The 27313-nt window shown below is 28.1% G+C and overlaps 1 protein-coding gene across 2 annotated transcripts in view; it reads left to right on the forward strand.

The window, feature by feature from the left end:
- LOC129959972 (multiple epidermal growth factor-like domains protein 6) overlaps positions 1 to 27313 on the forward strand; it is a 350782-nt gene that overhangs the window by 244183 nt on the left and 79286 nt on the right. For both annotated transcript variants that reach the window (XM_056072919.1, XM_056072920.1), the window contains exon 11: positions 26768 to 26887. In XM_056072919.1, coding sequence (XP_055928894.1) covers positions 26768 to 26887 — 120 coding nt within the window. The remainder of the gene's footprint in view (positions 1 to 26767; positions 26888 to 27313) is intronic.

The following is a 27313-nucleotide window of genomic DNA, read 5'->3' on the forward strand; positions in this document are numbered from 1 at the left end:
CCTTTCAAAAATAAGATTATTTATAAAGCAGTTATATAAGTTTCAGATAAATTACTTGATTTTTAATATTTCATCGTTATATGAGCATTATTTATTAATAGTTTTTTTTTATTTTCTTGAATCAATAAAATCATTTATGTAGTGAAAAAAATGCCGCCATTAAATAGATATTAGATTTTGCATGATATAATATTAATCAAAAATATTATATGAAAAACTTTAATCAGAAATTCATTTTTAAAAACATTATGATGTGTACTGTGTCTGTAATACTTATAAATATCATAACTTATTTATTTGATTTTTAAAGCTATTAAAAGACAATATATTGCTGTAGAAAATTTTCTTCTGTAGTAGGACAGAAACTGAAATGCCATTTGATTTTATTGTTGTTATGACTTTATATATAATGTGTGTAGATTTTTTTATTTACATGTTTATTTATTTGCCAAATAATTATTATATTAAATTTCTTTATACCTCATATTTACAAGATGATGTTTCAGCAATATATTAACCTTCGAAATATTTTTTTCTAAACTGAGATAAAGTAATTTTATTTAAGTACTTACAAGTTTTATAAAATGAAGCAAATTTGCAAATAATATATATTATAAAGTAATATACAATATATAATTATATATACTATAAAGTAGTAAATAATGTATATGTAAAGTAAATGTATGAAGTATTAAAATCCATACATTCATTTTTTTAAGAAAAAAATTTTTTTAGTGTAACATAAAACTATAATATGAGATTTTTTTTTAATAGAAGTAAAAAAGATATTAAAAACTGCGATAAAGGGAAAGTAGTGAAATGGTATTTTTCAAATTAAAAATTGAAAATTTACCTTAAACTGTTATTTTGTGCATAAAAGAAAACGGAATGCTATAAAATAACTACGATAGAAAAAAGGAAAAAAAAAGACAATAGTTTAGAATTTATTGTTTTAAAACAACAAACACCAATGAAACACTTAATCAATTTCAAAATGACACTGAAGAAAAAATTTAAGATCTGATTTCTATAACAATTTATGTCGCAATTAAAACCTTACAGCATGCAAAGGAAATAAAATAAATGACATCATTACAAGGAGACATTTATATTCATTTCTTTTTGTTTCTCATCGCATTGAACTTGAATTATTGAAACAGTTGTAATAATGGGAATGCATTTTTCATCTCTTTAAATCTGCGCTGCAATGATCAATTATGAATGCCAATAATGATTGTGATACCTCATTTCTTATTAAGTTAATAGGATGATATAGATTTCTTGTACTTTATAACGCATATTTCATCCATATTGATTCCATTCATTTAAGCTGCGGGTGGTACATCATTATTAAGGCAAATAATATATATTTTTTTCTTTTTGAGTATTAATTTGTAATTTGTTCATTTTTCCCAGAAGAGACAAATGTAGTTCATATTGCTTTACATTGATTAATCATTAATCATTGTTCTTGTTTTTGTCTTAAAAGAGAAAATGAATATCGAACTGTTTTTAATAATTTATATCACTTTCATTAACGCGGAAAATCGTAAACTAAATTATTTATGTTACCCATTAGATGTTTTTTTTTTGTCTTTGATTAATCTTTCTAAAGAATAATTTTCATTGGACTGTATTACTTTATGTTGCAATTAGTAATTGCAGTTGTTTATTTTAATAAAACTCGCTAACAGATAATTTTCCTTGGAGTTTGATCTGTATTATTTTAGAATTTCTGAAAATAATACAAAAATGAGTTGTTGAGTTATATCCGTATCCAGTAATCGTCTTTGAAATCTTCGTCACTTTTTTCATAAGGTAATTAACTCTAATAATGTAGAAATGACTTTTTATATTCCATATTTCAAATAGACGATGTTTTATTAACTGTAATTCTAGAAAGTTAGGTAATAAGTAAGAAACCTTAAGTAAGGTAATTATTCTGACCTTATTTTCAAGTATTTTTATAGTCTTAACAAAAATGTACTTATGATGCTGTTTATGATCATCGAAAGAAATGTTCTTATTTAATTAAAACAATTAGTGAAGTTTTTTTCCGTGATTTCTTTAGTCATGCTTTGCTTTTATTTTTTATATGCAGGATGCGTTACATAGTTCTTGTTTCTCTTAATCAAATGCATTTGTAAACGAAATTAATGTTTTATTACGATTTAATGATATAATTCATTTAAAGAAAATAATTAATTTGACAAATTTAAGACCTTCTTCTCGCAAATATCTACTTTAACAACCTTCTCTCAGTTTTACTGCATTTTTATATTTAGGGTGATCCTGTTGTTTACTTTCCAGTAACTTTTATACAAAAAAATACTCCTATAAATACTACCTGCTTTTAAAATGATATAAAAATAATGAATGCCTTTTTTTGCTGAGTAAGTGTGTATAAGACAAACTATATTTTCATTTTCGATGTATCTGAGAAAGTCTATTATTTTATCTATCATTTCGGTCCGATATGTCTAATCTAAAATTCAATTGTAAGCAATTTACATTGTTAAAAGATTTATATCTAAATGCAATATAAAATTATTAAGAACAATTTCGACTTCAGATTAAAATATTGAAATGTTTTAAAGAAAAAGAATGATGATCTAAAGCTCCTTTTTCGCTTGAAAATCTTTAATTCTAACCAAAATTGGACTGTTACGGTGTCAAATAAAAATCTAGAAATTGCAAACAAAATGATTTTATTAAGTAAAACTTCTTTACATTAAAGTATTTACTCGTTACAGGAAACGTAATTATTAACAAAACTTCTCTTTTCTATTTAATAATTCCTTCAATAAATAAAAATAATTTAACAACTTACTTAAGGAAATAAGATATAACTATTATATTTATTCAATTTCGTCATTTCAAATACAAAATTTTAAAAATTCGGAATTTTTTAGCATTTACTGTGTTTATATCGCTTTATTTATTCCGTTTAATTTTTAATATCCAGTATTAATTATTCCCAATGCACACATGTCTAAGAATCGAATACACTGTAATTAATAAAACATTCTACTTTTAATTTAAAAAAGAAAATACTGGCAAATAAAAGAATTTCCTTGTCTTTTTATCAGCCCAAATGTAAAATTATAAAAATCTAGCAATTCTAAATACTTACCGAGTTCCTTTTAAGATTCTTTTGCCTTTTGATATTCTTTCCTTCAGATTCAGAATTTACATTTTTAATGTCCAAGACAGAATTAGAAAACTTCTTACGATAAATGTTATTTATCGGAGCTCCAAGTACCTAATTAGGTACATTCCCTTAGCTTTCAGAATTCAAAGTGATTCCCATCACGTGAAGTTAGTTTTACGAGCAAATGAAGGTATTGCGCCGTATTTATATCCCATTAAAACGAGTCCATTAAGGAAAGCAAACAGTATGATATATCTCAAAGATTATTTTAATTAAATATTAATAAGCAATATTGGGAGTGCCCCGTTTTCTGATTTTATATCCAATCAGGGCTGAAATGCTTAGGAATTCTCGAATTTAAAAGTTCTTTAGAATATTTAATAAGTATCTGATGTTGAATTATTGATTCGGCTCAAAGATTACTTTATATTCTAGAATTTAGACCCTAAAGTCTTAATTTGTGAACCCTAAAGTTTAATTTGTAATTTTGTTTCCCTTTCTGAATCGTGAAAACTGTGCAGATAATTTGCACTATCTTCCTTCCTTAGCTTTGAACAATGGAAAAAATCACGCAATTATATACTTGAAGCAGTGGAAAAGATTTGAATTTCATAACGGGAATGATATTCATTGTTGAAAATTATGCAAAACATTTTTTTTAACTGCTGTCTAAATTTTTAAAAGTGACTGCAATTCATTTGATAAATCCTTTTTAAAATTTTAAAATAATGTGAAAATCAGTTTTGTGCTATAGTACTTTTGGGAGTCATCGAGGAAAACGTCAAAATCTCATTTAACTTTTAATCAATTAATCTCACTTCGAGCGCATATTCTCATCCTCCAAAGTATAACTATGCCAAATTTGGTAGTTCTAGATGAAACTTTCGGTTCTACCGAGCGATAACACATTTGCATTCTCTTTTAATTTTAGTGGAGATAATAGTAATATCCTGAATTTCAAAGAAATATTATTTATTGAAATAACATTATTTACCAATATACATTAATTTTTCCATACTATTTTTGCAGAAGTAGGCAGTAAATACAGTTATTTGTTTGTGAAATAATATCTCGATGTTATAAAAATAAAAAATTGTTGTTAAATTAAACTCTTAATCAATGTATCTTGTAAACAAAGTTGCATAATTATTTCTTTTGCATCAATCTGTTTCAGATTTATTGAGCAGATACTCAAACCCATAAAACTGAAACTAAACGGTATAATTTAAATGTTATTAGCGAGATCTCACTGCAGTCGGGCTAGCTGCTGGAGTTTCCCCTCGCTTAATCTTTAAGCAAAACGCAAATATGAGTCAGTTTCTCTTGAAAGTTCTCCGAGAAAACAAACCTATCATTTATTATGTATTGGAGTTCAACCAGTTTTCAGGTCTGAACAAAAGATGTCACATTTCCTCTTTAAGTCCCTGACGCATAACTGATTAAATCTGCTACGCCAAGTGGAATTAAAACCAGCAGCATTTACAATAGCATACAGCAAGACTTTTCAGCAACGAATCTTGCTGAATAAAAGAGGATAACTAGCAAACAAATTTGATTTTTTTTTCCAAGATGCAGCTTCTCATTCTGAAGCAATTTGCTGTAACAAATTGGATATCTGAAGAAATTTAAGAGATTGGATACTAATCTTTCAGAATTCGTGTTTGAAATATGTATTTACTTCAGATATAAATGTGTTGAAATAATGGAGTCAATTAAAGCTGATATTACTCTTCATGTCATATAATTTTTTATGTTATCTTATGATTTGCTGATACATCCTTTTTCCCTCACGCAAAATGCACTTTCTAATTCACAATGATTCTAAAATACGATAGCATAGCAGATTTAATATGTGTCTTATAAATATAAATTTATTCCATGCACTTTGCATTTACTTGTATACACTTGCTTTGTAAATAAAGATAGGCATTTGCATCTATGCATTAAAGACAGGTGAAACTGAATTGTTCAAAGGTTTTTGAATCAATCCAACAAAAGATGTCCAATTTGGCATACTTTAATGAGAAAGAAATAATTAATAATTACGAGATAAATTATTATGATGAACTTCATTAAATTTTAGATTCAGACTTCTAAATAGTTTTTGTAAATATCTGATTCTTTCACCATTTTGGCGCACCAACTAGTCCAATTAGTCTGATTGATCATCTTGCGTAGTTAAAGGTAAAAATGCCGCAGTTTTAATTAGTCCTTTTTTGTGATGCATACTAGTTAGAGAAATCATGTATGCAGAAAGTGTGATCAGCTTATCTCACAGTTAAGTTTCATTTAAAAACACAGCCAACGGTTTAAGTGAGATTTCAACTAATGCTTACTTTAACTTTTGTAAAAATCCTCGTTCATGAATTTCTCATTCTTCCATGCGTTTTCTTATATTCTAATTGACCTCAACAAACTCCATGTAGATTAAAATGTGTGCTATTTTTAACTCCATTATATGTAACAGAGAATTTACTTTTTAATTTTATTCATCCAACTACTTAATCTTGCTTGCGTTTAAAAGAGTTACTCTTTTGTTTTGTTTTGTCAACGTGAAAAATACTATGTTTTATTGTAGGTAGAATTCTTTCATAATTTTTTTTTATTTTGTTTATGCTGACGAGCAAAACATTTCCTCTTAAATATCTCTCCTTCTTATGTATTTAGTTTTCCATTGCTTATATATTAATATCATTACCTAAGTTTCTTTTATATAAACGACGAGAACTTTTATCGTTAATTTCCATCAATAAAATAAGTATAAAATTCTCGTTTGTGATTATGATGAAATGGCCATTTCTAATAATTGGTTGTAGTTTTACGCTGCTTTAAAATTGCTAAGAAGCAGAAATATATTCCTGATTAAGTTATGAATTAAATGAAGAAATTGAATTTTAATTTATGTTTCGTAGACATATTATGCAGAAAATGGAGTGGGCAAAGAGAAGGTACTGTAAAATTCAAACTTGGGATTTTGACGACTCTGCGCGTTTCAGATCTTCCAGAATCTGAAAGTCACATTTTTGTAATTACCTCTGTTTACGAACACGACAACACAAAAACATTTTGAGGTGGACGGATGAAATGGGGTATGCAATCTTTACACTAAATTTCAGATTTTTATCAACTTTTGAACGAAATACACTCACAAGAAATTTGTCTGTATGTTTGTCTAAATGCAAATGAACTCGATAACTATGAAATCTAAAAGGCAAACTAAATGAAGTTTAGTATACAGTTTAAGTATCTAAAGTGTAGATATATATCAAATTTTGTTTTCAATCTATCAATGGATTGACTGTCTGTTATGACTGTCGTGTTTATGTGAACACGATAACACAAAAATACAAGGGTCTTTGATAAATGAAATTTGGCATGTGATCTTGTCACTAAAATAGTAGTTGTATTTTAAGTAATTTTGAATTCAACCCGTTGACAAAAAAATTTCCAATATGTATACCCGGTTCTCTTCCTTATACTCTTAAATACAAAATAATCATGTGTGGGAATGTGAAAATAAAAATCTGAGCACTCGATCTTGCTCAAATTCCACAATTTTTATGCTTGGAATAAACACCTTTATTAAGGTGTTTTCCAGAAAATTTGGGGGGGGGGAGTGTACAAATTTTTATAAAATGATTAAGATTTTGACACCCGGAGAAAATAAGACAAATAAGTGTAAGTTTAATAAAATATAAAGTAACGACCTTAAAATTTATTTTTGAATCTAAGTAGAGCATTTTTCTTATTATTTATGTTACTTTTTTCCTACTTGGGAAAAATGTAACCTATCTGTGTGATTTTTTTTTCCTTCTCTTAACGCAAAATATATTCTTACTTTTGACGCATGGAACGAATGAATTATTTAATTATTTTAAGATAAGTATAGTATGGTGATGTTGTTGATTTGATTATAATTGTTAAGAACTCTCATAAAAAGGCATAAAATATTTATCTCCCCGTCGTCTCTCTTTCTGTATATGTGTGTGTGTGTGTGTGCGTGTGCGTGCGTGTGCACATAGAGATAGATAGATAGAGAGAGAGAGAGATTGAATGAAAAATGCTTGTTTGTATATCTTGTATACTAATGTGCAGTTTTTTTTTTTTTTGTATGATCTTGATGAAGTTCAGCACATATGCTCATCAAGACAAGAAAATAGTCACTGTTAGCATTTCAGTGTCCCAAAGTTAATTAAAATACACGTTAATTAAAAATTAAGCAGGAATTTTTTTGTGCTTTTCAACTGTATATTCCGAAAATATTATCTCACAAAAAATGATTTTTACTTTATCTCAAACTTCAAAAACTGACCTTTTTTATGAAACCAGTATCATTTCCGCTTAATTTTTTTTCGCTAATTTTTATAATTTTTGAAATTGAGCTTGCCATACAAACTATGACAATGCTTTTATAGTTATGAAGCAATTCAAACTAATTTAATCGTTTCATCAAATCGTTTAATCATGTGCCATTGTCATCGCTAAAATTAAGATAAAAAATTGTTTTCTTCGAACATTAACTTCAAAGTAGGATTTTCATTTACGCTGATATTCCGTAAAAAATTACATTATAATTTGCACGCGCTGTATTTGTAGTAAACAGATTCGATTAATTTTAAATGGATGCATAATAATTCAACAGCCCGAAAGCAACTATTTTAGCAGATAGTTTTAACATATATGAATGAATTGAAAATATCCCATTTACTATCCCATGAAAATATCCATGCGCCATATACCAATTAACTCAGTAAATTCTACATTCTCATTTTAGGCAATTGAAAATTATTAATTTCCTTTTAAGTAAGTAATTTTCCAGAGAATTCGCAAATCCTTGGCATGTAATTCATAATGGCATGTATTAAGTTTTCTTTGCATAAAATAAAAACGATTTGTGTAACTTACATAGCAAAATTCAATTTTTTTATAATTTATTTGAAAAGCAGACGTGTAATTATGAATTTCTGATTTTATTCTGACAACAATTTTTATTGAAAGCTTAATGAACGATGAAGTGTCGCCATAATTCAATTTATAATTTTTTAGATGATTTCCTTTACATTGCATTGCCATAAATTCATGAATATATAGATTGCTACGCTCATAAGATTAGTAATATAAAACTATCTATTTTTTCTTTAACGTGCTTTTAGTAATTTATCAAATAGCTATAAAAATGTATACCCTCCTACGGTTCTTACTAATTATTATCAAATTTAATGAAATTGATGCACCGATAGATTCTACACATACAGCAAATATATTAGATATACGCTTTAAATACCACAACTGCTGTACATCGCGTTTTATATGTTGAATCAAATAGAAATTGGTCGATTTAAATCTCTAAAAATTGCCTGAAAAAGTTTTATTCTTTTCGATCGAGCTTTAAAGTACTAAGAAAAGTGAAGCAAATCGGAAGTTAGTTGTTCGTTTTTTCCAACTTGAAGAGCTTTGTGATTTTATTATTATCTTTTTATCTGTGAATCAGAATTCATTTCTTATTCCTCTTTTAATCTCTTTTATCTACAGCAACAGTGAAGAATCAGTACAATCATTTTCTAATTGAGTTTTATTTCAATTTTTCAGAAATTAATTGGAATAAAAACATGTTTTTTTAATTTTTGTAGTCATTAAATACTCCATAAGTAAATTATTAATGATGTTTAACTTGCAGTGCAATTATTTTTGAATTTATTTGTTGAACCAGCAAGTCATTAATCCATTAAATCCTTAGAAACTATTTGAAGAATATTTGTTGAAGTCGATGCATTTTAACTTACTGAAAAAAAGCAGAAAAAGGCTCAATCTTACAGTTTCATTACTCCTATCATAAAAATGATGATAGTTTTATTTTTTCTTCTTAAATCTTCAAATCAATATTAATTTTTGTCGTTTTTGTGAACTTTATTTTCGAGAAATAGCAACAAAGTATAATATCAATCACATTTTTCTAGCTGTTTTGCTTTAAATCTTATGTAATTAACTGAAATTTTTTTTAACTCAAGAAATGTCCTAGATCTTAACTAATCTACTGCACATTGAGTTTTCTTTAAAAAAAATTATTTTTTTAAAAATCACAACTGGCCAAAGAACGTTTTATTTGCTGAATCAGATAACTATTAATCGATTAAGTTTCCAGAAACTTCTCTAGAGAAGTTTTATTCTTTTAGTCAACTTTTCTTCGAGCGAATCTGAAGCCTGCTGTTCCGTTTCTCCCGTCATAAGAAAGATGATTCTATTTTCTCCTTTAAATCGTCGAATCAAAATTCATTTCTATTTTTCTCTATGAATTTTTTATTATCCAGCAACGACAACCAAGTTTCATTTTTCTAATTAAGTTTAAGTCTTACCTTACTAATTGGAAGCAAAAAACAAAAAGAAATTTTTATTTTGTGAACCAAAAAATCAGGACAGTAAAGGCTGCAACTCATTTAAAGAGCATTTTATTTTCTGAGTGAGAAAATCAGTAGACTTTTCTCGTACGTCATTATTATTCCTCTTTGTATGAGGTCTTCTGTTACGATTTCTGTTTTTCTCATTTAAGTTTGAATAATTTAATAGTTGATAGTTTAAATTTATACGTGCAATAAGTTTTTGATTTGTGGTAGACTTATTTTAATTCAACTAATTTTAATTAATTACTTTTAATTAAAAAACTTTCCTTCAAGTTATATTTTTAATTCTTTTCTCTCCTTAAATTCAAAATTATTATTTTTATTATTATGTTGATTCTTAATTTCGTGTTACCTATATTTCGCTGAAAAGTTTTAAAAAAATCTTGTAATCCAAGCCTTTGCCTTTGAAAAAATCACCAAAAATTTATTTTGTTTCATTTAACTTATCTAACAGCAAATCTAAACTGCCTTCTGTTTCTTAGAACATGAAAATGATGATGGTTTTATTTTCTTCTTCCATCATGTGTATTTTATTATCCAAAGATAACAATGATTATAATTTTTCTTGTTACGTTTTAAGTTTTATAAATGTCATCAGAAAATAATGATTTTAATATTCGTAACGAGTATTGCTGAAATTTTTAGTCTATTAGCTTTCCAGCATCAGTAATTTTTAATCCCTGTTAAAAGATAATATTTACGAATAAGTCCAAATACTTTAGCAGTGAAACTTAATGTTATTTACATGCAATGCTTGTGTATATCCCCAATATTTTTGAAATAAAGTTGATTGTAACGTTATAATAGTATGAAAAAATGCAAAGCTATCATAATATATTTCAAAGTTTTAATTATGTAATTCATTTAAATCAAATCTGTAATGATGTAACCCGCGAATAATTGTGATGCGGAATTAAGAATACAACTTTTCTTGAACTCTCTGTAGAATATTAATTGATTTAGCCAACTTCTCTCAGAGCTAATCTAGAACCTGCTCTTTCATTTCTCCCACCATAAAAAGTTGGTGGTTTTATTTTCCCCTTTAAATCGTCAAATCAAAATTCATTTCTATTCTTGGATGGTATCCTTCCCCATTTGCTCCTTCCTCTTCCCTGGACCAAGAAATCTGAGACGCCGAAGGACTTTTATGGCATCTCCAGATTCGTTTACTCAAAGTCCACCGGGGACCGAAGCCTTTATATTTGATGTTGGACCGATTTCCCCGAGTAGACTCCACAGAGACCCAGATAATCGGTAGACTACTTCGCGGATAAACGACGTTTAAGCTATTTACGAAAAGATGTCGGGAAACAGAATTCCTCGACCGACTCCACTGAGAGTTGAGGAAGTCTCTTAAAATCGCGTGTGGGATCCTGTATTGGATATGAGGATGAAATACAGATAGCCTTGGAAGGATTTTATTAAAAGGTTTAGAGCACTGTGGATGAAAAGTGAAAGACTAGATTTTCTTTCTGTTGAGTGTCTATAAAATAGGGCTTCTCTAATATTCTCTACTTCTGACTCTTTTACAAGCGAATAACTTGGCCCCAGTTTCATTAAAAGTTTTTTATGCTTAAATTACACAAATAATAACAACATGGAGCCTTAATTTTCAAATGAAACATTTCACTTTGAAATTGTTTTTCTTTTCGTTTGTTTCATTGAAATATTGGAAATTAAGATGATTTTCTGTACAATTTTTTTCGAATATTAAAATATATTGGAGAAACTGCGAAAATCATTCGTGAATCCGAAATTGCTCTTCACGATCCCGTTTGGAGTCGTTGTTAATTATTAGAAAAGCATAAAATTTCTAAGACTCTGATATAAAAGATTCAAAATCTGAAGTGAAAAAAGGTTTTTTCAATTCGTATGCAAACTTTTAATTCATAACAAAAACGAGTTATCGTTCATAAAAATTCGTAAAAAATCGTTCACGGTTTGCATATCTTTATATTAGCATTCAGTTCTAGACCACCAATACACTTTTTTTAAACGTGTGCAAGAAATTCTAAGACGAACAATTGTGAATCTTTGTTCCATATTTTTCTTCACTTCGTGTAAAATATTCTAAATTGAAAATGAAAAATGTTTTTCCATTTCGTTTTCGAATTACTTATTCATGAGACCATAAGCATAAGAATTTACCTCCACCCTGCTTTAGCGTTCGGGGTAATCTGAACAACCGAATTTCCACGAAGACTATAAAGGTGTTTTTTTTCCTCTGGTGAATATATTATAAAATTATTCTTTACGGTGCGGGTCATGCACCCTCTCTTCATACAAAGGTACGTTTCATTATCGGATTGAGGGTAACTTACCACATACCATTATTGCATGCACCACGAAAGAGAAAACCAGTCACCATATCGGAAACTTCTGATACCCATATCTGAGGTATCATCCAGTGAAATAACTCATAGGAAATGAATTGTCACCCACTCATTTATCTGAATATTTTTATTTAAAAAAATTTCCGAGTTGCGATTTGCTTTTTATTAAATTTAAGCAAAAGATTCTAAGATGAATGACTGAAAGTTTTTTCCTGTTTCTACATGTTTCTTCTCTTTGTTTAAGAATTTTTAATTCGTAAAAAACTTTCATACTTCCATTATCGATAGTGACAAGTTAAGTTGACAATAAGGTGAAGTTTACTCTGTGTATCGTAACGCACAGTTACATAATCCTAAATAGAATTCCAGTACACTTAATAGCAATTTTTATATTTGAATAGAATTTTCCTTTAACGGCGGTAAATATAATGTACAATAGAACTATGTATTAAAAACAAAAATTATTTAATCGCATTAATTTCTTTTTATAGCTATAGAACACGTAGAAGTACTTCAAACGTCATTCACTAGATTTGATCTTATTTAGTTTGATAATTATTATACACTTGAATTAACACTAACTATAGTTATCTGTTCACTTTAATTGTTGTGTTTCTGTCAATATCAACTGATTAACGTGCTGTCGTGTTGTTCTTTGAATCTGTACCCATATTCCATAATGACTCATATAGGGCTATTTTGAATAAAATGTTGTTATAGACTGTGATTTAAGATTTGTTACAGTATTTTTAATGAAACTAAATTCCAGAGAAATATAAATTATTAACAATATAAATAGCAAAATTTAGGAACGTTAGATCTACATTTAACTTTTATTCTCTCAGTTTATTCCATTTCTGGATTACTTATACTCATTAAAGTAATGCGATCTTGAGTTATTTATTATAGATTATTTCAGATTAAATAATCTATAATATTTGTATTTTAGATTAAATATAGATCTTTTATTTTAGTGTAGACCTTGTATTAAATGTATATGTAAAATTAGATCTTGTATTTTAGATTAAATAATTCTTTTTTTAAAAAAAATTTAAATATTAGAAAATAATGAATATGAAACCGTTATATAACATTTTAGACTCAATTCAATTCTATACAACTGGTTAGAGAAGCAATATGACAATAACATTTTGAGAATTCATGGACTCAATGAATTATTCTAAGAATCTTACTTCCAACCCTATAAAACTAAAATTATATGCTTTTATAATGCTTCTTTCAGTAAATAATTCAGAAAAACCCTCCTAAAAATTAATTTAAGTATTTTTTCACGGTCGCGGTAGTCTAGTGGTAAGATCTCGGTTTCACAACCAGAGTTTTAGGTTCGAGACCCGATTCCACCGAAAAACCATCGTATAAGCAGGTCTGGGGTAAGTTAAATTTGTCGGGGCGAACCGCTCTCCCGCTGGTATGGTGTGGAAGTTCGAAGAGGGGGTGCCAACTCAGGTGTTGTATCGACATCTGACCGCTGTTCAAAATTACTAGATCCGTCCCAAAATATCCCTAGTATTGCTTTAAAATGGGACGATAGTAAAACTGAACTTTTTCACATTTAATAGATGGATGCTATTTAAGTTTTAACTGTTGCTTATTTTTTTTGTCTTATAAAATAAGGAGCGAACTGTATTATGTGCGTTATTTCATAATCCTAAATTCCGAAAATATAAATTTTGAGTCGTTTAATTTTAGCTGACGTAATAAACAATATTTTTTCCGGATGCAGATGAAATCACGGGAACTGCTTCTGCCCTTCACTCCTCTTGATAACTTTTTTTCTTTTCGCATTTATTAAAGATCTAGATTTTGGAAATAAAAATTGCTGCTTTATTATTTTCATCAACCAAAAAAAACCCCAGCTTTTTAAAATTTATACATTTTAGCAGCGATCCTAATTTACTGCTAATTTTTATCACATTTCCTTAATAATACACGATTAAAAAGTTTCTTCTAAAAATTTTTTAACTTACAAATATTATCTAGTAAGTAAAATTAGCTAATATATATATATATATATATGAAACTTCTAAATTCTTAAAAGTTCACTTTTAGCAGATGTGATTCCTTTAAGTGCAAAAATAACGATGTGAAGCTTGGTTTAATATCAATCAATGTGCATCCCTTTTAAGAGGATTACTTTATCAAAAATCTAACCATTTTGAACTATCGTCAAGGGACAAGCCAACACTTTTGAGGTATATATCAAACATGCAAAAATAATTTAAACTCCTATAAATTCACTACAAGGAAATTTGATTACTATAATTTAAATGTAAATATAACAATGTGAAGTTTAGTTTAATTTCAATGTATATATTACTTTATGAAGCAATAAGAGAGTTACATTGGCATGAATCTAGCCATTTTGAACCAGCATCATTTGACAATCACATCACTGTTAGTACAGACGTCATTCACTTATAAATTCTCAATATGGAGATTTGGTTGCTTTAATTTAAATTCATACATAACAATGTGAAACTAGGTTCAGTATCAAATGCACATCCTGTTTTGAAGCAATAAGTGTCTACTTCTAACAATAATCTACTAATTTGGACTATCCATCAACTTTAATATGCATACTATTCATGTTGGAATTCTTTAAATTTCTATAAATTCACTATAATGAGATTGGATTGCTTTAATTTAAGTGCAAACTTAATAATCAAGCCAAACGTGACATTTGAATGGATGTCTCTTTGGAGGTAATAAAAGGATTATTTTGGAATGGATCTAGCCATTTCGAACCATGATCAAATGACAAAGATAACACTTGAACCGGAAATTTACCATACATACTTCCATATCACATTAGCAAGAGGATATATGATCCACAAAAGATATCTCTCTCATCAACTCTTTAGATAACTGAGCTTTAGTAGAATAGAATATCGAAACCATGATCGTCAAATTCTCAATATTTTGCCAGTAAGCCTCGGAAACAATGTTTTATTATGAAAGAAAAATCTTCTTTACTTGCATTATGCCTGTTCTTCAAAATTTCCTTAACCTCATGAAGACATTTTGGGGGGTTATACGGTTATCATTTAACAGCTAGAAAAGACATTTCATAATTAAAAGTTAAATTGCAATTATTTTTATGTGTCCCTTTTTTAATTATAAATCTCCTTTCTATGAAAGGAAGCACGATGGGTTCGTTCGATAATAAAATTTTCGGATCGCAGATCCAGATCCGATTCTACGAAAGATCTACCTAATATACACATCTGGTACATATTAAATCTGCCATCGAGAGCAGGTTGATGTGGTATTGAAAAATGGAAAATTGAATACAAGCTTTGGCGACATCTTCATCATCTAATGCTTATCAAAATTAGAAAGATCTAAAACACCCGTCTGGTCGCCTCAAAATTGGTTGTAAGCTTGTAAAAACGAGATCTCTAGTTAAAAGATATAATAAATATCTATATTTAACCCATATTTTTAATTTGTGCATTTCTAAATAAAATTTTGTGATTGATTTTTATTAATATAAGTGCAGTTCATTATTCTGAATCTCAATTCCACGCGTTTGAATTATCGTCTTGTATACTGCAATGTTTAATACTTCGCCTGTCGATTAAAAGCTAAATAAACGAAAAAGTCTTTACAAAATATGCTTCCGAAACTAATTAATGTATTCACGTAAGATGAAAATAAATATGATCTATTGATATTTGCATAATTTATATTTGCGTATGGAAATGGTAAGTAAACAAACAGATTCATTAGTTTTTAACAAAAAAGAAAGATGTTAGAAAAGATATCGATCGGATTACTCGTTTGCTTAAGGATCAAGATTATTCCCCACAGTGATGTGAAAAAAAAATTATTTTTTTTAGATTCACCTTCTCAGTCAAATTATCCTGAGCTCAAAATTTTGTTTTCTTTCTGGTGTTTGCATAATTTATGCGATTTAGATAACATTTATTGTGCTGATGAGAAAAAAAAATCGATTTTTTTTCCATCAAGTCAACGTTTTCCATTGTTGGAATGTGAAAACCGAAATTTACCGTTTGTTTTGAATATTTTCTGACTGTTTGATGATAATGATATTTAGAAAGGCAGTCAACGGACTTATTTTTTTTTAAAAAAAAGAGCATTTTAGCATTTTTCAAACACAATAAAGAATGATAGTCATATAATAAGCTACAACACCTGCTTTTTATTCTTTCAAATTTTAAAAGAGGAACATAAAACCATATTTGTTCGCTACTTGTGAAAAACATGGTGGATTTTATTCAGATCTTAAGCAAATAAACAGTCCTGTATTCATGCTAGATATGTAAACATCCACCCTTGGAACAACTATCAAACTACAATCCAAACAAACAAAATTCTTTTCTTCTTCATGTGAAAATTGGAAAATGAAGGTAGATGGTATTTGCTAGTTAAGGGAATATATGATGATTCAGAGGGAAAAAATTTTATTTTCAGAAATTATTTTGTCGCAAACCATAATAATAATTAAATTCTTATAATAATTTATAAAAAAAATTCTTCGCATGTGTCAGTAGATATGGTAAATAGACTCTTCAAAATGCTATGCAGGTAGTAATCAACTGATTTCAATCTAGAAAAGTATCAAATCGCTATGGATTCCATGAATAAAAAGTACACAATTAATAAAATGCAAATTGATAGTTAAAATAAAATCTTAAATTATTCATTCTTTTCATGTAGAGACTGGTGAACTTTTGCATTTACTGATTATGATTCTAAATTTAGTTCTGAACTTAGGTCACCCAGTCTGTTGAAGTTGTACTAATATGATCCAAATGCCAAGAACACAACGCCTATTTAATTCGGAATCCATTGATGATTCAATGGAATTCTGAATTTAATTATGAACTTGTATTATCTAGCCTAAGGAATGAATGCTTGCACGATTCCCTTCACTTCGTGGTTCAGTTTTGAAATCCATTGATGGATTACACACAAAATTCATTTTTAGATATGATTCTTTAGTCATTTCAATGATTACCATCTTCTTACGGACAGACTTGATTACAATTTTCCAAACAATTGGTAATTATATATAATAAAACTATCTATAAAAATGCTACTTCACATCAAAACAAATATGCCAATTAAAAACACAAGTACCCATTAAGCACTGGTCTTCTAGAAAAACAAATTAAAGCATTTACTGAAATTGCAACATCAGTTACTTTGAATACAAAATCAAGATTTTGTATTATACGTATAAACATAATCATTGCTAAAATTTATATTCGTTTGTTCCGGATTTTTGCTTTAAAATCAAAAAGAATTCATTTTGCGTCAGCCGATTTTCTCATTAAACTAATAAATTTATTTCATCTTATAATATTTGGTTTTTCTGTTTTATTGAGAAAAGTAAAGAAAGAATGTTTGAATAGAAGAATGTTTCGTCTTTTCAGATCGATTCTTTACACAATAGAGATCTACCTAACTAAATCTTTGCATTGAATTTTCCAAAACAATTGGAAATACTTTGGTTGAATATTTAGTGTGGAGGTATTTCAGCTATGCATGAGATTTAATCAACTTTAGATGAATATTCTTTGTTATTATCTTCCTTTCTCATATTTGTCAAGTCGGTTTAATTAATTAAAAATTTTCGATGATTCCTTTTGTTTGATGTTTGCTTTCATTGTTTGATATGCATCTCACTAACGTTTATTTATTGTGCAGAAACATTCCCTAAATAACTCTAACCTTATTTCAAGAAATGGGATTTAAAAGTCTGATTCTAATTCTGGATCTTAAGAACTTTATTAATGAACAAAAGCGGTGGCTAAATTAAGTTTTAAATAATAATTAGTTGTTTATAATTAATATTAATATAAATATAAGAATAGAATTATTAGAATAGAAGAATAGAATAGAATGAATATAAGAATAGTCGCTTGTTTTATCATTAACGAAATTGATGAAAATGATGACAAAGCATGTTAAGTAAGGAGCATTGAAAATCCACTTCTAATGAAGAAAAATGAAGGATTAGTTAAAAAAAAAATTTAATTTTATAAAAATTATGAATTTTAAATTATAAGTAATATTTCGCTGCGTTATATAGCATTTTATTTTATTTACTTTTTAAACAGGTGTTTTATTCCTAAACTCTTGATAGTAATATTTTTATTTTTTTATCTTCCATTGTGAGATAGTTGTTGGTATTTATTGTAAATATGATGTCCATTATTCGAATAGATAAGTCGTGTTTATAAATCGAAAGGTGTTAATTATATATTTTTTCGAGATAATAAATGTTTGATACGATAATGACAGATATTAAATGTTGATAATGACAGACGATTATTAGGGATGATTCGATAATGACAGATATTAAATGTTTTCAATTCGATTAATCCATATTTTAATGTAAGAAAAGTTGTTAACCAGAGTGAAGAAACGCCACATTTTTGCTCCCACATAATGGATTGGAAAGTTTTATCTGGTTTATATTAGATGCACTTGTGAAATGGTTTACTTTCAACGCTTACCAATTATATTGCCTTGCTCATTTTGGTGAAAATTGTGGGTTAGTCTTTTCTGGTTTCCATTATCTCATTTAATAGCTATTTATGAATCAAATTTTAAAGTTGCCGTTTTTTTTAATCTTTAATGCCATTTAAAATTAAGTAGAAATTAAATGACAATTTTCATTTACTTATTGTTTAAACATTGTATGACTTGAAATATTCACAGACAATCCTAATCATTTAACAGTTTTATCTTCTCTGCTTTTTAATTAACCCTTTCTAGGGTCGTGGGAAGTATGCTTCCCACCAAATTTACTAATCTTTGTATGAATTTATGTAGGTTTTCATAAGTTCTGACAAATTTTTTTAGAAAGACAGGAACTTAGATGCTTCAATTCTTTATCTCACACAAAATGATGTCTCTTGAATTGTTACTTAATTATTAATTAACCAAATTAATTAATTAATCAAATTAAATTTATCTAATAAGCTAAATGAATCCCTTTTCTTATTCTAATTAAGCCTAAAAATATTTTAACATAATATGACTAGAAAAATATGGCCCTTTAAAGGGTTAAATAGTATCTTTTATTTTGAGAATGTGCAGTTGTATTGATTTAGTCTATACACCACTTGATATGTAGAGGGTTTATACTCTTTTTTTTTTAATCCAACTAAGTTGTCTATGAATGATATATTTTAACTTATAAGTTTAAAAAGAGAACTACATGCTCGGAAAGGATGGTTATGTGGTGAACTATCCCTCCGACAACATTACAGCTGTTTTTATTGACAATCTTTTTCGGTGCAAATTTTTCACCATTTTCTGTTGGAAGTTTCCAGAACCACTCATTATTAAATGTTACAAATTCATGTAAGAGATTGATAGGATTTTCCTGAAAAGAATTTTTTTTAACGCCAAATACAAAAAAGCGGTAAAAAGCAGCATTCCTGGCAGAATGGGGCATATAAAAATAGTTGAACAAAAAGCGTAATTCATGGAAAGAAAACTCTTTATGTCAAATATTCGAAAAATAGCAGTGTCTTTTGTACTTTGTATTTTTGGACACATTCCAAAACTGTCATTGCTCCAAACGTATTTAACCCATTGATTGTGATTTCCACCCGGATAGAGAAAGTAATGACTTTTGTCTTTCTAGAAATACGTTTGAGAATTACAGAATTACTTGTTTCTGATTTACTAATTCTGAAAGCAGTAACGAGATATACCTTCGATGGTCGATATTAACGATAGTTTTGTACGCAAGCAAACCATTTACCAAGCAATTAACATAGAAAGGGTCATCGTATTTCACTCCCTAAAGTCTACAGCGAAGAAAAAAGTTGTCTTATTCCTGTAAGACGTTATTTCTTTTACTTGATGCAATGAATCGTCTTTTGCTTTATAAATGGGTTTGTTCTCCAAACCTAAAAGTGCAGATAACCCGTATCTGCGTTTCGCGTCTTGGGAACTCTGTTTATGGCTGTTCCATTTTCTCCAGCTTGCAATGAATAATAATAAAAAATTATTTACTGCGTCTACCATCTAAATCTGACGTAATGTGAGCACTTACTAAATTTATGTAAATCATTTTAGCACTGCACTTGTTCCTTGGGAAGATAATTTCGTTACTTCTCAAGTTTTCGCTTTTAAATAAGATAAAAGCTATGGCTTGGAGAAATATGATAAAATGTATACATAAAAAAACTAATGTATTATGATAATTTTTGGTGAATGATATGATAATTTTTTTCCAATTTTGATTCAAAAATAAAAGTGAAAGTGCTTGTGAAAAGCAGGAAATCTATAATAATAAATTTTGCATATAAATTGAAAATAAATTAGTAACTTTTTACATTTTCTTATCCTCCGTTATTTTTTTTGTAACTGCGAAAAATTTCAGTTGCTATTTTCTGCTATAAAATTATTGCAAAAGGTAAGGGAGCACGTAATTCAGATTGCAGAAACCTACTCCCATCTTGTAAATATACTTGAATTGAATACTTCTTTAATTCCCAAATGATTTTTAAAAATAAATATTTAAGAGAATAGTGTATTAACATTGTATGTTAAACTTGACTTTTTTTAAAAGAAGAAATTCTGATGTAGATGATTCAGAAAGAATTGTGAATTTTCGCCTATATTAATTACATTTATCGCCTAAAATTTTACGCAATGTTTGCACTTACTAAAAATATGTGAACCTTTTACATTGGACATGTTTGGGAATCAATTCATGCCTAAGACAAGGAAATACGCAATTCAGATTGCAAAATATTATTTTCATCGTTTAAATGTGCGTAATTGAATGTTTCCTTAATTCATAACGATTTTAGAAATAAGTACTTTAAGCATGTGTCTTAAGAGAATAATATGTGTATGAAAATCGTGACTTTTTTAAATCGCAATATTTCAAAATAATAAATCAAAAGAAAGAAGTAGCACTTAAGATTTTTTTGATGCAGCAGATTCAAAAGGAATTGTGGATTTTCAATAATATTAACAATTATTAAAAAATTTAAATGATAGACTAGAAGGTTCTGATTGAAAACTTTATTTCAATTTAATTCTCATTAGAATTCTGCAGAAGAATATCTTGCTTGATATAAAATAGAATCATTTTTTTTCATACAGGTGCTTGCAAAATGGAATTAAGATAACACTGAGAAAAAAGTATTCGATCATTTTCAATGAAAAAAGGAATATTTTGAAAAGAAAAAATAAAGCTAGATATGAAATTCAGTAAATGAAAAAACTCGGATTAAAAATCCTAAACAAAAAAAAATTAGTGTTATGAAAGTACTTATGCTTCTTAAAAATTCTCAAATTACATATAGCACTGCATTAAATTTTGTAATATTTTTTTTTCAAAAAGCGCTATATCTCTTTTGTACATAGAAAAAATAATTAGTTAATAATTCAACCTATACGATTATAACTGAAGCGATGGAGAAAATGTATGAATAGACAAGAGCATAATAATGGTGATAAATAACGAAAAAGTTTCGATTTCCATCAAAAAATTAGGTTTTGTTTTCAAAATATATTTTACTAGCTTAGCTAGCTAGATCAATATTAGAGTATTTGATAAAAAAAATTGTGGTAAAACCTTTTTGTAAAGTCAAATAAATCAGGCGTCACTTACGTCCTAATTAATCTGCCAATTTATTTTCACTTTTAAGAAATTCAGGCAGTAGCTAACTATAAAAAATCTTGTTGCTTACTTGGGTCTTTTTCTGGTCCATGCATGACGTGAATTTCGTCCCGAACTTTATGAATAAAATTACGCAATCTAATCAATTCATAGATGTATCTACTTCTTGGAATTCTTATTTAATTTGAAAAGAATTCACTAAACACTTAACTGATTTCCCTGTATGATGGATATACATCGAATCATTATATTATCAAACTTTTAAATTAAATTTTAATTATACATAGACGTTATAATTCGTTACAAAAATTACGTGAAATTCCTAAATATCTTGAATGTTCTATGGAATTTTAGTTTTTAAAAAAAATATATTCTCAAAAATGGATGTCAAAAGATTTGATGTAAAGAAAATTAAACAATTAGATGATTGAAGGAAATGTGTCGTCTAACTTTTAAGATCTAGTTAAATAACTGTTGGAAAACATCAAAAAAATACAATCGATTGAGAAATCTATGATTTTTAATTAAAATGAAAGCAGTATGTTTTTCATATGGCTGTGATACACAAAATGCACAAAATCAATCGTTGTCATATATAGATGATTTCATTTGTCTGCCGTTATGCACCTGCTTCAGTGATTTTCAAAAATCATATCAAGAACTTAGACTAAGTTATGCGCATTCCTTATACATTAAACGTGTCATTAAGCATTCATTTATCGCTTAACGTGCCATTAAATACGTGCCTTATTCATTTTCTTAAAATTTACATATACTATATTTTATCAACGAGGCGGTTATGGATTTTAGTAATTATCGATACATAAGAACATGTAGATGTCTTTATAGGGAACAAGTTAACGATCAAATTTAGTTATTAAAAATTTCGCACACAGAAAATCTGTAAGTAATTAGCATGAAATTTATATTTTCAATTCATTAATTGAATAAATATCGGGAGAAAAAGTTTTATTGCATACGCAATAAGTCCCTTAAAATCTAACTCGATGAGTATTTGAGTAACTCAATCACGTTGTTGTAGGATAAGACCATAAAGGTTGAATTAAAGAAGGAGGTAGGCTTGGTTTGATTACAGCCCTCTAAACATTTATCTTTACATCCGATGCTAGCAGACAGTAATCGTAGGCGTGATCACTATTCCTAATCAGATAGAGATTGCCTACAGGCCAGCAGAGGAATAGCAGATCATTAGTCTGTATCCTACGCTCTTTACTTTGATTAAAGGTTCCTTTCAGCTGGATTCATGTGTATGAAAACGAATGAAATCTCCCATTGAAATTGGAAAAAGTTTTTACGTACTTTGTGAAATATTCCCAGTACAACCTTATGAACTCACTTCTCTGGAATTAAAATTTAATTAAATGAATCGATTAGCTGATAATCAAGTTTTAAAATTTTTAAAATAATGCATCGTCATCGACGACATACAAGCTTGAAAAATTTAAAAACTTCATCACATAAGGAATTGAGTCAAGAAACTGACTACATAATTTCTTCTCTTCATCATAAAATTAGTGTAAACAAAAATAAATAAAAAAGAACTCGAGAAAATGATGTATCCATGCTGCCACATGGATGGGAGTCAAAAGTTTGAAGGGAAAAAAAAAAGTTAAATATTTATTTAAAACGCTTTGACAAATGCATGAGTTCCTAAAATAAAACGATGTATTTTTTTGTTTTTGTTTTTTTGTAATTTATATCTTAAATCGTAATATATAATATAGTTTTCCTTTGACGAATAGGATTCAAAATACATATATAAATATAGAAGCAATAAAAATTCAATCATAGCGTTTAATTTTAGAATAATTTATCACACATATCTATATTCCCTGCTGAAACATAGAAATTCTTAATATAAGGGAAATCTTCCGCGCTTTTCCGCATGCGCAAGTTGGCTTTGATTTTATCGATATAAGGGTGCGATGAAAGAATGTTTAGTTTTTACTTAACAATACTTTGAGAAAATATATAATTTTGAGTAAAACCAAGTTTTGAATATAAATAAAATTGTGCAATACAAAAAAGAAATTTGTACTAACACCAGAAAAAAAAAATTGCTAAACTATAATAGCGACCAAAAAATAACTTTGGAAAATTATTCTTTTTACTCTCTCCTTATCATTTTTCTGCGATTAAAATGAGTTCTATTCTTTTTGATGAGTGATAAAAATAACAGACTCGGATTTCTGAAGATAACTATAATTATAAATTTATAAGCATATCATATCTAAATTACTAACTGCATAAATTAATTGCATTATCATACAGAAACTTCATAAGGATTGTAAACGTAAGATTAAGAATAGGAAATGTTCTCACCTTACTTTAAACCTTTGAAGGGTTGTTTCTCTCTAATAATTTTGCCCGCTGATATGATGAAGAAATTTGGAAAGGGGGATACTAATTCAATTGTCGTACTTGTCGTCTGACCACGGGGCAAAGATACAAGGTTTATCCGAAAATAACCTTGTTTTGCATTGAAATAGGGTATTAAAATAAGTAAATTTAACTGCAATAAAGGATTTATTAAAATATTTTGATTGAAATTTATGTAAAAAAGCAATTACATTTAGCTGATTCAATAAAATTTCATTTAATTTGAGATAAGAAACTAGAAGGTTACTTCAGTTAGATTTTTTCCCATAAAAGAATTTGGCTTAAACTTCCAATACTTTTTTTAGTGTTGGGTGTGCTATCTCAAAATAATTATTATTAATTGATAGTTAATTTGATTCATAAAATAGCATTATGAGTTCGAATTATTTGTTAATATTTTTATAGTTTATGTAATTATTAATAGACAACAGATCTAGCCATATGTAGAGAAATGGCTTATTAAAAATTGATGGATTTAGTTGTAAGAACACTTAACTTTGTCTTAGAGTTAAGGGCAAGAGTTAAATAATGGGGGGGGTGGGGTCCGCAGAACTTTCTTGCATAGTCTTTAATAAAGATAATCTCTCTCTCCCCCTACATAAAAATTGTAGACCTTGGGAAAAGTCATGATCGCCACGATATTTCGATTTTTATTTTCAGAATACTACATATGAGAATTGTATGCTTCGTAGTGTAATCTCGATATATAATTTTTAGCGATTTTTTTTTCTTTGTGTAGTTCTTACATAAGAGTGTAAAAATGAAAAAAAAAACCCATTGGTAGTTGAAATTTGAACGAACAGATTAAAAAAAATATTTATTTTAAAACTAAAATCAAACTTATTTAAATCTGTCAATTATTTAATTATATATGTTTTAATGGTGCAAGACGATATTTGACTTAGCTACACCAAATGTATGATGAAAACTCAAAATATCCGGAATAATTGGCGATAAAGAAACTGCACATACCGTGACATTTTCAACTCTTATGTAGAACTTAGTCTATAAGAAAGTAAATTTGCGAAAAAAATTAAAATCAGATTTAATATTTGCAGTCTGAATAAAAAAAATATATTTAAATTTGCAAAATGTAGTATTTTAATAGTTGGTCACTGTAGACTCTTCAACAGATTTAAAGCTTTTAAATCTAGATTTAATAAAAGTTTTTCCGCAATATGCACAAGAACTAGTTTTGGAGCATGGAATAGGTTTTGGGGCAAAGAAATACTTGAAAAAAGCAATCAAACAAAAGGTGTATAACAAGAAATATTAAAGCAGCGATCAAAAAGAGTACAAAATACTTAAAAATCTGATTTATTTCCGAAGTATTATTTTGAAAAGAAGGGACTTTTTTTTAAAAATCTGAATTCTTTCTAAGTTTTCCTGGTATTTCTTTTTTCTTCCCTGTAATATGACAGAGAAATAGTATATGTTCAATCTTTTACTCCTCTACAAAAGAGCGCTAGAAAAGCAGACGGCATCGATTGAGATACTCCTTGAAAGTATCCTCCGTATCCTGTTAAAAACTGAGTAATACTGAACTCTTTGAAGAATAATTTATTTTGAGGTTTTTCAAGAATGGGGGGGGGAGAATGTAAAATAACAATTTAAGGACTATTTAGGGTATGAATTTTTCTAGACTCAAGATATATTTCAGTTTGGAAAACTCTCGAAATAATTGCAGTCTTTTTACTTGTATCCCAACAGCATTTCATTGTCATAAATAATAAAGCAGCCGGTATCAAAGTAAAAAACAAACATTCAAAGTTCCAAGTGTTAGAAAAGGCATTTTCTATAAAATTGTCTGGCAACTAATGTTTCGCACAGGAAGAATTTACGATGGCATTCCATTCGTCTTGAAAATACTATTTAAGTTAGATTAACATCTCCTTATTCTGCTCGAGAGCTATTTAAGTAAAGATCTTGCAATTTTTAACCTTGATGAGATGATCAGGACAACATCTGAGGCCCCTCGTGCATGGCAGACATTAACCCCAACGGATTTAACTTGCTCTTGGCTTGCACAAAGCGACCTTTCGGGGAATTTGTTATCAAACCCACGGCGTTTTCAAGCATTTCGCCATCAGAATATTTGGAACCTGAAAAAAATTTAGAAAATTAATTATTTTTTTATTTTTCTATTTACGAAAGAGAATGTAATAATTGCGCCATTGTCCTTATATGTAATTTTGGATAGACATCAATCAAAAATTTTCATCTTATGTATAATTATATTTAAAATGCTTGCAAGTTTTAGGAATTATGAAGAAAATATTCATGAAAGATCAGGAGGTTCAATTCTTTGGCTTTCAGTCAACTAGAGACATAGAGCTGATTAAGTGATATCCTCTATTACTAGAAAGAGGTTGCTGATTTGCTTCAATTGACGCCCATAATTTTCACTTTGAAAAATTTTCTTTACATTTTCTTTGCTAATTATTCCATACCTTTTGCCTATTGCTTCCATTTCGTATCCATTTCAAGAAATAACTTAAAATTTTTAAAAATTAATAACCTGACAAAACATACTGCATTTTATTTCCTTATTGCTTTTGTAATCATGTTCATCACAACCAATATTTTCTTTCTTACTTCTTAAAAAATTCTTTTAACTTGCATGTTAAAGAATTTCTGTGTCCGTAAGTTCTTTAACTCGGTATGTAATTGTAATATTTTATATATGTCATGACGTCATCAACTATTAGTTCAGTATTTTAATTCAGTTTTTAATTCTTTTGCATCATTTTGAGTACATTTAAACTCTTTTACAAATGAATGTCATAAGATATTTAATTTTCGCTAAACATATGAATGTGAAGTTTGAGAACTTGTTCTTTTACAGATATTGATGAATGCAGTACGAACAATCCATGCACTCAAGTGTGCCACAACTCTCCTGGTTCTTACACATGCATGTGTCATCTCCACTTCCAACTTGGAAATGATGGAAGATCTTGCTTCAGTAAGTTTTCATTCATTTTATTTTTTTCATTAGTAAATGATTATTTCAAAATACTCAGATAAATCTACTTGTGTTCTCTGGGAGTACATGTGTATGATGACGGGCATAAAATCACTACCTTTCTTCTAAACAGATTTGCGTTTTGAAGAACTTAAATGACAATGTATTCAAGGCGATGACAATTTTTTGAATTAATAATTGAAATATCGATACAGACTAATCGATAGAGTAAACGATAATTTATTTATTACCCAACATTGAATTTTAAATCGATATAAAATAATCGATACTAGATAATAGATTTTTTTATCTCGATTATTTTATATCAATTACCCAACATTGAATTTTAAATTGATAGTGTAATCGATACAATTTAATCGATAATCGCTTTTTCAGCATCTTGTAAAAATCAGGTAGGGTACCGGT

Source organism: Argiope bruennichi, chromosome X2 (genome assembly GCF_947563725.1).
Source record: "Argiope bruennichi chromosome X2, qqArgBrue1.1, whole genome shotgun sequence".
NCBI lineage: Eukaryota > Metazoa > Arthropoda > Arachnida > Araneae > Araneidae > Argiope > Argiope bruennichi.